This window comes from Cibotium barometz, chromosome 33, assembly GCF_041138505.1.
Source record: "Cibotium barometz isolate CiBa-2024 chromosome 33, ASM4113850v1, whole genome shotgun sequence".
In the NCBI taxonomy this organism is placed as follows: Eukaryota; Viridiplantae; Streptophyta; class Polypodiopsida; order Cyatheales; family Cibotiaceae; genus Cibotium; species Cibotium barometz.
Genome location: NC_141078.1, coordinates 47,881,187 through 47,893,563, shown reverse-complemented (window position 1 = coordinate 47,893,563; position 12,377 = coordinate 47,881,187). Strand labels below are relative to the sequence as shown.

At 45.0% G+C, this 12,377-nt stretch overlaps 1 protein-coding gene across 2 annotated transcripts in view; it reads right to left on the bottom strand.

Annotated features, from left to right (window-relative positions):
• The window catches only part of LOC147619667 (protein ROOT INITIATION DEFECTIVE 3-like), a 49,573-nt gene that overhangs the window by 13,745 nt on the left and 23,451 nt on the right, over nt 1–12,377 (bottom strand). For both annotated transcript variants that reach the window (XM_086773355.1, XM_086773356.1), the window contains exons 3-5: nt 10,709–10,842; nt 4,294–4,453; nt 3,870–4,072 (exon numbers count right to left, since the gene is read on the bottom strand). In XM_086773355.1, the coding sequence (XP_086629481.1) occupies nt 3,870–4,072; nt 4,294–4,453; nt 10,709–10,842 (497 nt within the window). The remainder of the gene's footprint in view (nt 1–3,869; nt 4,073–4,293; nt 4,454–10,708; nt 10,843–12,377) is intronic.

The window sequence follows — 12,377 nt, the reverse complement described above, 5'->3', positions numbered from 1 at the left end:
GATGTGCCTCTCGAGGTTTAGTGCTTGTTAGTTAATTGTACAGGTTAAAAAGTTTGAGGTGGGTTCGCTTTCATAGTCCTGGGACTGTCGCAATGTTCATACATGGATATTTACATCAAATTGCAGGTATTTCTCATCGAATCAAGGAGATCTCCAAAATACAGATGTAATTCTTTCATGCCCACTCTCTTTCATTTTTACTGTTCAATTAATTACATGAACCATAATGCATGACCACATGGAATTTGTTACGCACTACTTAGTTTTTGAAGTTGCATAAAATGTTAGTGTAAATCATTAATTGAGTTTAACCTTATTTTAGAAATTCTTGATAATACATTATGTCTTTAGTTAATCTTGGAATATGGTTGTCTTAGGTCTAGGATTAAAACCATCTTAATGCGTGAACAACCTGGCCGTGTGTGTTGACCTCAAAGACATTGCTTCTACCCCTTTGTCTCAAAAGGATATAAGAACACATGATAATTTGGGAGCAAAAATCCAAAGAGATAAATAAAAAATAAAAAGAAAGGCCTATAAAAAATGACAATGTATGTCTGTTATGTGCTTTCATGTCAACCTATCGCCCTATTGACACTTGGTAGGTGAGGAGTATTCCACTCCAGACCGATACCCTAGGTTGGTAGGAGGTCGCCTTGCCTAAGGTGAACTAGTAGATTCCTGGAGAAGGCCTTGTGGTAAACATGACACCAGGATCGATGCTAGTTTTGCTTTAGGGAGGTCGTCATTGTTTGAAAAAATTGTCACGTGCATAAAAGAAATAAAGGCAAAAGACTCCTATGACTCTGATGTTTCTTGTGTCCTTAGGCTCTTGGGATTAGCTTGTTCTTAGAATGGACACATGGTGGTCATCTATTTATTTATTAAGCTTGGTAATTTTCCTTGACTTAGGCCTATTGTAGACCTTGATTAACCTTCAACACCTTGCTAACTCTTGAATTACTTTCAATAATTTTTAACTCTTGTTAATTTGCTACGCTAGCTCCTTAATGTGACCTCTTAAACTAGGTTCTCATGGCATACTTCCATTGTGGTCTAACATGCTTGATTTTATTTTTGATACACTCTATATCTTTTGAAGACCAAGCATGCTTTCACTCTACTTCCCTGTTTTGCAGATACAGTCTACCACAACAAACCCTATCGAGCTTCCCATACCATAGCTTCCGAGCACAGAATCTACATCAGGAAGGGGAGCATGTTAACCTATGGCGGACATTGAGACATATTACTTTTTACGTCATATAATTATTTTACGTATTCTGAGTCATGGGCCGGGCTTGTCGGCACCACATGTAAAGGGTAAGGAGATTGGGTGATCGCCGATGAGAGGCGTACCTCGAATTTCATCAGGATAAGGGTTAGGATCAGCCGGCCATGTGTGGGCGCCCATGTGTGAACGGCCAGATCACATATAAAATCAAATGTAACCTAAAACCTCTCATTCTCAATACAAGGAGTGCTCTTGCTTCATCTTCTCCATCTCCTTTTCCAGTGCGTGTGTGTGTGAGAGAGAGAGAGAGAGTGTGTGTGTGTGTAGCAATCGAGCATTGCGTGGCGACACAGCGACGGCGAGGCGGTAGAGCAGCGGCGGCGGCTCCTTCTTCATCGCGGCGCCAGAGTCCTTCACGACGGCGGTGTGAGCAGTGAGTGACACACCATTGCTCCCTGTTTTGAGCTTGCTGGTTTCCTGGTTGTGTGCTTGCAGCCATTTGTGGCTCGCACACGACGGTGTTTGGCAAGTCCCTAGCTCCGACACGTGCGGCAAAAGCGCACAACCACCTCCTATGGAACCAGTTTTGGAAGATCCAACAAAAGTGAATGAACTTGAGGAGATATTGCAACCTGAGCAGATGGTTTTTCATAAAGAGCGCAAGCATGCAGGTGGCAAGCTAGTGCGCAGGTATCTTGTGAAGTTTAAAAACTATTCGGCTATGGATGCAAAATGGATGGACGAGAATTATTTTGCGGATTATCCAGAACTTCTGAAAGCCTACTTGGAAGCTTTTCAGATGCGGCCAGCTGCTTAAAAGCCGGGAGGAATGTCACAAAATTCCTTACAGCTTCTATTTTTCTACTGTTCATGTGTGGCATGTGGATCCTGACATGACATACATGTGGTTGATGTAGCCAGACATGGTGTGTCTGTGTGGCATATGGAGCCTGACATGCCAGTACATGTATGGCTGGTGTAGCCTGACATGATAGTACATGTATGGCTCATAGAGCCTGACATGATGTAATTCCCTGGGACTAGCTATCCTAGAGATCTTTTGTATTTACGTTTTGGGAAGGTTCCGGAAGGATCATGAGCCCTGGACATTTTATCAGATACAACTGAGCATATGGGTGTTTCTTCCAATCTAGTTGCACTCATGTGTGTGCATGACTTTGATTTTATCTTTGGATGACTTGTCTTGTTTGCCTCGACAATGCCTGAGATTTCTCCCTGCGTTGTCCATGGAACCAGGGACGCCTGGGCACCCTGTGGACATGTATGTGCACACCTGTTTGGGAGTGAGAGGTGGTCTACATGTGTTTTGCAGGTGGTAAGTACTCCGAAAAACTCAATTTACAACTTTATAAGTTCACATGCTAATAATTATTGATGCAGGTTGACACTCACTTATAAGTGGCCAGGCAACTTATAAGTGAGTACACATTGAGCAAGACTTATTTAATACACGTGGCGGCCAAAAGCTGGGCACCGGACATTATTTGGGCCTCCTTCAAGTAGGCGCCTCCTTTTGCACCTAAAAAGCACACGTGGGAGCTAAAACTGGCAAAGGAGCTCCAATCTTGAGCAAAACTGCAGTTTTATGTGAGGCTCCTGCTTTTCTGGGTGCATGGGAGCTGGTCGACTGCTTCTACAGGCTGTTTACAGCCTTCTACCGCGACAAAAACCTAACAGGTGCATGGGAAGTGCTGGCCGACCCCTTCTGCATGTACTCCACTGTTGGCCGGCTGATTTCCAGCTTGAACAAAGGCTCGACAGAGGATAAAAACAAGGAGGAGGAGCTGGTCGTGGGCATCTGGACAGTTTTCCTTCTGACCGCGGGCTTGCAGGCTTGTGTACAACTGCTGGTCAATTTTCTTCTGAGGCTACTGAGGGCTGGTTGATTGCTGAAAACAGCCTTTGAGGGCTGGTCGACTTGCTCTATGAGCCAGACAGGAAGAAGATGATGATGTTGAGTGGTCCTCGGCTGATGTGGGAGTGCTATGGGCTGTCCATAGTTGTCCTGCATGTGCTTGATGCCGGGAATGCTCACTTGTGCTGAGAATCGTCAGCAAATTCAGTTTATGTTATGTTTTCTTGTTTTCATATTGTATTGGAGAAATAGGTGTAGCCAGTGGTGAACCCTAGGCACCCGCAAAGTTGTATTGGAAGCAGACTCCTTTTTGGTAATCTAACCATAAAGGGGCGGGGGGGGGGGAGGGGGGGTCAGCCCATCTTCTGGCCCCTAGTGTGGTGTAATGGTCACAGCTGTAAGGTGGCTGAAAGGTGTCCCAAGGCTGGGCTCTGCTAGCTCTAAGAAGTGAGAAAGAAAGAAAGAAAGTTATATTAAACGTCTTCAAAAGACCCAATGGGTCTATGAGACCAAAAGTGATACAATAGTGTCCATGTAATCTCATCATGGACAAAAGAAAACAAAGACGAGCTATGAGCTGGGGGGGGGGGGAGGGGGGGGAGAGAGATAGAGAGAAGCTATTGAGCTTTCCTTCTGGCAACAAGATATGCCATTTTAGGCTCCCTACACAATCAGCATGGTAGTCCAAGATTAAATAAACCCCCACAAAAAAAGGCCCTTCAAAACTGTCAAATCAACCACAGGAAAAAAAATCAATACCTGTGGCCAACAAGGAAGGAGATCATGCCATCTGTAATCATTCCGGTAGCTCCGGGTACCCCAAAGTTCAGAGCAATCACAAATATCCTGCCATCAGTACTGCCTGCATACAATGAGTATTCCCCAGGGTCTACAACAACTGCATTAATAGCACTTGGAAACCTGATGGTCCGAAGAAGACTCCCCAATGCTAAACTCCAAACCTGCACACGTATCATTCTGAATGCTCGTCAGCCTTAGTAGCAGTGAAAGAAGACAGATGGTCAGTACTACAGAGTGAACAAGTATCTTGCTTAAACAATCAAGTCACCAGCTTCAAAATATTAGTACAAAAGCTGATTAATAAAACACACAGATAAACATGTAAATCTTAACACCAACAGTACAAGGTGTGGATTTCTGCATGAAACCCAACAACACAGACCTTACAGAGAGTATCAAGGGAACATGACACGACGATTGCACTGGAGCCCCCACATCCACAAAAGACGCCCGTAACTCCCAAAGTGTGACCTGACCACGAATACAGGTATGGGACTTGTGTCTTCCCTTGACCTCCTCCCTCTTCTGACAGATCCAAGACCCTGGAGAAATCAGTCATCATCATTTTACAACTTCTCAAACACTACGAACCAGGAAAAATGAGCAGAAATGAAACATGAATGACAGTGAAGTCACTTCTCAGACATCATCATCTTTCAAAATCCAGCATAGCACAACCCATACACTCTAAAATTTTGAAAACAGCTCAGAGCTTTCCATCACATTGACAAGTGTAATGATCAGCTCAGAAAGCATAACTATTATATTGTAAGTAGAGTTTTTGCTAGGACATGGCACCTCTCCAATGGCCTGCAGGAAGGGGTGTGCACTAAATAAGCAAGGACCACCAGGTGTTTTAGGGCCTTCAGTGACATTGAATTAGGAGCCCAAGGAGCAGCAATGTCATATGCACCCATGCACTGAGGTGCAGTGTGACATATTGGCTCATCATGAGTGCTATACTTGCACAGAAAATAGTACCTTTTAGGAACATTTGTCGTACGCTATGACCCCATCGTGAGCCCAAGTCCGGGACATGTAAAGCACGAGCTACATAGGTCAGTCTCCCAGCCTTATCTGTCAGGGCCAGTCCCTTAACCCACTTGGAGAACAAGCATTTAGGTCACCTGAGGTTAGGGCATGAGATGTCACGTGAACGCCCGTGCCATACCTAATCTTCAGCATGAACAACATAATCCCTGATTACGACAGCAGTTAGGACAGCATTTAGGACATCAACAGTATCGTCTTCATCAATATCATCATCAATAGCATCATTACTGAATGAGTGCACAGAGCGGAAGCAAATAAGCACTAGAGTGTGCTGAGTAGAGAGTGCAAGAGAGAGAGAAGAGATATGGAGCAACTATGCTGAATATACTGAAGTGATGCAGTCCCAAGCAAGAGACAGAACGTGTCTCATAAGTGAGGGAGCAAAAGAAAGACTAGGCAAGATGGAAAAGTGAGAGGCCAGCCCACCTATTTATAGGTAAGAGGGGCTGGCCGACTGGACATGCTAATACTGGCTAACTGGACATGATGTAGCTGGCCGATTGGGGAAATTACATCCAAGCTAGGAAAAATCCCAGAAAAAAAAATAAAAAAAGGGGTGGCCAACCCACAATCAAGGGCCATGAAAAAGGGACCAAAAGGGACACCAAACATGGGCAAAAACTGGGGATGAATGTGCAAACACCCCCTCTCAGCACCAGATGTTGAACATACTCCGAGAAGCCGAAGATGAGAAGCCAAGGAAACCTAAGAAACCAGCTTGGTGAACAAATCTACAGCATTCTCCGCTGAAGGACAATACTCCCAACGCAAATCTCCAGCAAGAACCCGTTCACGAACGTAGTGATACTATATCTCAATGTGTTTCATACGAGCATCAAACACTTGGTTCTTGGCGATGCAACTCTGATTGTCACACCAAAGAAGAGTAGATCTGGTAGGAGGACAGCCAAGCTTCTCCAATAATCTCCGCAACCAAATCGCCTCACATGCAGCATAACAAACCACACGATACTCCACCTCTATAGAGGAAAGCGCCACAGTAGGCTGCTTTTTACTGCTCCAAGAAATGGCTCCAGACCCAAGTGAAAAACACAACCGGTGGTTGAACGCCGAGTATCTGGATCTCCAGGCCAATCTGAATCAGACCATCCAAGAAGAGTGCATCCTTGGCCATGGAAGATGCCAAAGTCCAGAGTGCCACGCAAGTACCAAAGAACTCTGAGAGCACACTACCAATGCTGCTGATGGGGTTTGGATGAGAAAGAACTCAATAAGCTGACTGTGAAACACACGTCCAATCGGGAGTAGGTCAACCAAACCAAACAACCGACGAGAACCCGATACTGTCCTTGATCAATCCCTAGAGAAGCATCAAGAAATTCTCACTAGTATCCATAGGAGAAGATACTGGTTTGCATCCAGTCATCTGAAATCTGTCAAGAATCTCCCGTGTGTACTTCTGTTGAGAGAAGAAAATGCCCGTCGGGGTCTGCCAAATCTCAAAGCCAAGAAAATAATGCAAAAGGCCAAGATCCGTCATCTCAAACTCCATCTCCAAAGCATCCATGACTGAACGGATCTTCACAGAGTAAGAACCTGTAAAGATGAGGTCATCAACATAGACCACAATGATAACAAGCAACCCCCTCTCAAGGAAGATATAAAGGTTCGAATCTGCATGAGAACGGCGTAGGCCGAGCTTCTGAAAGAACTCATCAATCCGTTGGTACCAAGCCTGCGGAGCCTGCTTCAGACCATATAAAGCTTTCTTCAGCCGATACACCTGATCTTGTTTGCCTGGAGCAACAAATCCCGACGGCTGATCAACATAAACCTCCTCTGAAAGCTCTCCATTCAGGAAAGTCGACTTGACGTCCATCTGGAATACGGGCCATCTATGATGTCCTGCAAGAGCAAGAACGGTGCGAATGATAGTCATCCGAACCGTCTGAGCGAAGGTCTCATCGAAGTCGACTCCAGGGCACTAAGCATAACCCTTGGCAACCAACCTCGCCTTGTGCGCCCCAAAATCTAAGTGCCATTCCGTTCAATAGCATCCAGCTCTGCCTGCATAGCACGACGCCAAGGCTCAAGTGAAAGAGTCTCGTCCACAAAAGTGGAATCAGAAGGACCATGAATGATAGAGGACATAAGAGCATAGTTAACAAACATGTTGCCCTCATGAATTTGTTTCCCTGAAACTTTGGAAGATCACCTGAGAGAACCAGGCGGAGGAGTAGCATGAAGCTCATGTAACCCAGAATCACGAACTGTCTGATAGTACCATCCAGGCACAGATCTACTCGAACTCGCTGGAGGAGGAGCAGAGTCATCATCATCTGACTGAGAATCCTCAGCTGGAGGTGTAACAGAAGTAGAGGGAGGAGGAGGAGGAGGAGGCGGAGGCGGAGAAGGAGGCGGAGGAAGAAGAAGCTCACCACCCCCCTCTGAAGATGTAGGAGTCTCGTCGAACACCACATCACGGCTCACAACAACTTTGCCGGCTTGCTAATCACAAAGACGATATACCTTGGACACAGTGCTGTATCCAAGAAAAGTCATGCGCTGAGACTTCAAGTCCAACTTCGAGCGATGCCCTTAGGCACATGTACATACGCCAAACAACCAAATACACGAAAAATGAACAACAGAGGGCTTCTCACCATGGAAAGCCTCATATGGAGTTTTATCTGGAAGCGCAGTAGTAGGAGACCTGTTCTGAACGTAGACAGTAGTAGAAGCCGCCTTAGCCCAGAAACGTCGAGGTAATGAAGAATGCTCAAGCATAGCATGAGCCAGTCGGGGACAGCCATCACAAAAGCTTGGGCTCAATCTCAAAAATATACACAATCTCGGAAGGAGTGTCTACCACAGGTACCAAGGTTGCCACCAAAGACAGAACCACCACAAGACCCGCTCTGCAAAAGGGAATGTCCACTGGAGAGGAAAACGCAGCCAAAGAGGGACTGCAGTCCTGAAAAAAACAGGCCGCCTAGTTCCAAACTCCAAGAAGGAAAAAAACGCTGATGAAAATATATACCTTCAGGCTGTAAGCGATGAAGCCAAAGTGAAGGGAAAACAATCAGCAGCAACGGTCCAGAAAACGCAGCATCCAGAGGGCTGCAAATCTGAGAAAAACGCAGAGGTGAAGGAGTTGTAGATAGGGCACAATCTGGGGCAGCAGAGGGAATCGCTAAAACGAGAGCGATGATACCATGAATGAGTGCACAGAGTGGAAGCAAATAAGCACTAGAGTGTGCTGAGTAAAGAGTGCAAGAGAGAGAGAGATATGGAGCAACTATGCTGAATATACTGAAGTGATACAGTCCCAAGCAAGAGACAGAAAGTGTCTCATAAGAAAGACTAGGCAAGATGGAAAAGTGAGAGGCCAACCCACCTATTTATAGGTAAGGGGGGCTGGCCGACTAGACATGCTAATACTAGCCGACTGGACATGATGTAGCTGGCCGACAGGGGAAAATACATCCAGGCTAGGAAAAATCCCAGAAAAATATATAAAAAAAGGGTGGCCAGCCCACAATCAAGGGCCATGAAAAAGGGACCAAAAGGGACACCAAACATGGGCAGAAACTGGGGATGAATGTGCTAACAATTACCATCAGCAGTAGCTTCTTCAGCATCAGCATGAGCATCAGTGTTGGCATCAGCATCATCAGCAGTATCATCATCTTCAGCATCACCATCAACATAAGCATCATTGGAAGGCATGGGAGTGTTGTAGGCAGCCAGCAGAACCCTATGCAGCAGGCGGCCAGGTGCTAAGTGAAGGCCATCAGGTGTGGGCAAGGCATTAAGTGAAGTGCAACATTTTAGGGATTTTATTCCATGAATATTTCTCCAAGCAGCAGGCCGACCAGTAGCATCTTCTGGCCAACCTGCATCTCCAACATATATATAAGCATAAAGTCCTCATTCATTCAATCAATCAGTCATTCATCATTCTAAGAAGTAGTATTCAGTAACTAGCATGTAGAAGGGCCACAGGTCACCCCTTCGGAGCTGACCAAGGCCCTAAGTCATGTACAGACAATCATGTCACCTTTTTGTACCATATTAAACAAAAAAAACCCTGACACCCACTATCTCTCTTCTTCTTCTCTCTCTCCTCTGTCTCAATCATGTTTAAATCAGCATCTTGTCCTTAATCAAGCTAGGGCTGTGGATCAATACTGCAAGGCTTCCACGCATGCAACATGAGAAGTCAGTCCTTAGGTACATACACAAAGCATATAACAGCATCATGCAGAAATACATATAGGTACATGGGCCAGCCCATGGAGCAGTCATAAGGCATGTTACATAAATGTTCACCCAAAATTTCTTTTTCCTTCATTTTTAGGCTCAAAAAATTTTGCTTTAGAAAAACTTTGGAGTTAATGATTTTATTACCAAACAAATTATGTAACTTGTCCCATACCTCTTTTGAGCTCTTGTTGAAGTCCACATATGAATTAGGTTGTTAGACAACCCGAGCCCAATGAGTGCCATGGCTTTGTCATTTCGATCACTCCAGGTGCGAATCTTCTCAACTCCTCCTCTTGATTGTAGGTTTGTGCCCTCGACCACATTCCAGACACCACCTCTCATCACCAGAAGATGCATCTTTATTTGCTATGTTGGGAAGTGGTGGTTGTCAAAGGAAACAACAGCGCATGATGGCGGACCCGATGGTGGTGTACGGCGGTGGCGAAGCTGTTGTAGGTGAGGGAGATGTGGGCAGTAGGGGTGCCCAGTTAAATGACATGAAAGGGCAGCACATGGACGGCACACAACTGCTGTGGCACACCGCCAGTGGCAAAAAGGAGCTGCACGGCTGCGTTGGCAGAGGTTCATGGTGGCACTGTGGCGCAGCAGAGGTGTCTGTAGTAGAAGAGCAGCTGCAGCAGGTGGGTGAAAGTGGCACAACACAAGCGAGCTAGCCTCGCTCTAATATCATGTAGGTTGACATGGTACCAGGAGAACTTGTAGCATGCACGTGCGCAAGAGAGAGAGAGAGAGAGAGAGAGAGAGAGAGAGAGAGTGTGTATTGCATGATTCAATGATTACTTGATTGATTGATGTGTTAATCTTCAACAAGTACAATGCTTTTATAGGCATGTAGCCTTATCTTTTGACCCAAAGAAATCACACACACTAGATGAGTGACACATGGCACACTTAACCTATCCCCACCTAAGGGCAGGTTCACACACTTATAGGGAGTGTTCACTCACAGCAGGCTCTGATCCCCAACAGATCCATGGCCCACCTCGACCCCCTAGAGTCACATTGATTACGCTGTAGCCAGTGAGCGTTGTCCATGTCCACAAGCACCCGGCCTGCCAGCAAGCCTCCATACCGCAACTCCAGATCAGGGAGATTCTCCTGCAACATAGGGACACTCACCCTAGTGGTGGGCATGGCAACCTTGAAAGAAATAGACTCTCCTATGCTAGATATTCTGGATGGATGAGGAAGATACCAAACACACATGAGTTCTCCTTCGTACTGATATGGAGATGTATTTGCACCTTTATCCACATGCTCACTATGATGATGATCGTGATGATGACGAGATAAGACATACAACCAGTCTATCCTTTTGTATGAGTCTTTCACTTAATCTTTTCCATGCCTCGGTATCACATGGAACTCTTGTGCTGCTTTTGGTCTCATAGACCCATTGAGTCTTTTGAAGTCCGTAATATAACTTTCTTTCTTTCTTTTTCTCTCTTACTATATTACACTTAAAGAAACAAGAGAACTGCTTATAAACAGCATACCTTAAGAGTAGCCACACATTGACAAATCCATCATCAGCTCCAGATATAAGCAAGGATTCGTCATCCGAGAAAACAAGGCATGTTACAGGTTTATAATGAGCAGCCCAAACCCTTAGCAATCTCCCAGTTGAGACCTGAAAAACACAAAAATTAGAGTTCTATCAATCTGCTGCACACTTGCACAAAAGCTGTACAACTAGAGCTTTCATTTAGTTTCCCAAGAAGGAAAGTTCAGGCGAAGCTTGAAATCATCAACTCCATCATGCATAGCATAGAGTACGTGCTATAACGTTCCCACTTTCGTCATCAGCACCCAAGAAAAAAGTGCAGGTTCATGCATAAAGTTGTGTCACCTTAGTAGAGAAATCCTCATAAAAAAATCACCAAACTGAGTTTCTATCACTTCTATCTGACGTAAAGGCCAGACTCAGCCATGATGAAGGCTAGCTTGCATGTGCACGCACACGCACACGCACATGCAGTAGCTGGTTAGCAATTGCACTGCTTTGGATAGGAAGAATTAATGTTAACAGCCACAGGTTGACAGCCCAGTGGCATTTGTTGGTGCCCCTTCACTGGGAGGTGAGGGATTCAAACCCTACTAAGGCTCCCCACTGGTACATGGCACGTATATGTGCCTGCGGGGCGGGGAAATTAATGCCCATGGACAGTGGAAAATGTTAACTAATCGTAGGATCTACTCAAGGAAAAAAAAGAAGGAATTAATATAACTAGCCGGCCACAACTTGGTTGCCAAGAATCCTTTTTCCATCTCACAACTAGAGCTGGTAGACACATACATGAAAGTTGGGTTTGTCGCCGTAAATCAATCAACCATATCCACCTGCACGACTTCAGCACTCTGTATGGTGGAAATTGTTCTGAAGATGCATGCTGTGCCATGGTCAAGAAGATCCCCCATCACTATGGATGACGACACTTCCTTAGATATAACATTGCTTTTTGGTTTCATGGTGGGCTGATCCCCCACAGATACAGTGATCCATACTGATCGCAGTTTGTAACATGTCAACCAGCAAGACATGCCAAGGTCACTTTTAAGGGCATCTAGAGCTTCAAGGTCAATAGATAGTGGGGCAACACACCATTGTGTAATGGTCAGGGTGATCTTTCAAACATGATTGGTTGTTTTTTTTTTGTCGTTTTGGACCAGTTTAGACTAAAGTTAACCAGACCAGACCAAACCCTTGACAATTATTCAGCGTGTTTTATTGTTTTGGACAAGTTTTGACTAAAGTTGACCAGAGTAAACCAGCATTGGTGACAGTTCCATAACTTTGACAAGCATTTGTGCAATACAGCTTCAAAATCGGCTGGTTGATACCACACAAAATCATATGATCCATTTCACACTTAAAATAAAGAATATTTCATTTGGAGTCCTTTCTCACTTGATTATGATACATGTGGCTCAATATGCATGGCCAAGAACCAAAAATGGATGGGGTATGTAAGTGAGAAAAGCACACGAAAAAGATCCAAAGTTTTCTTTATTGAAAAACTATATAAAGACATGCCAGCTATCAGGCCACGCCGCCCAGTAGGGGGGCTTGAGTTTGAAGCCCCACACCTAAAATATAACATATAACTCAGAGAAAAAAAAAGACATGCCAGGGTCGCTAATCAAAGGATTTGAAGATTCAAAGCA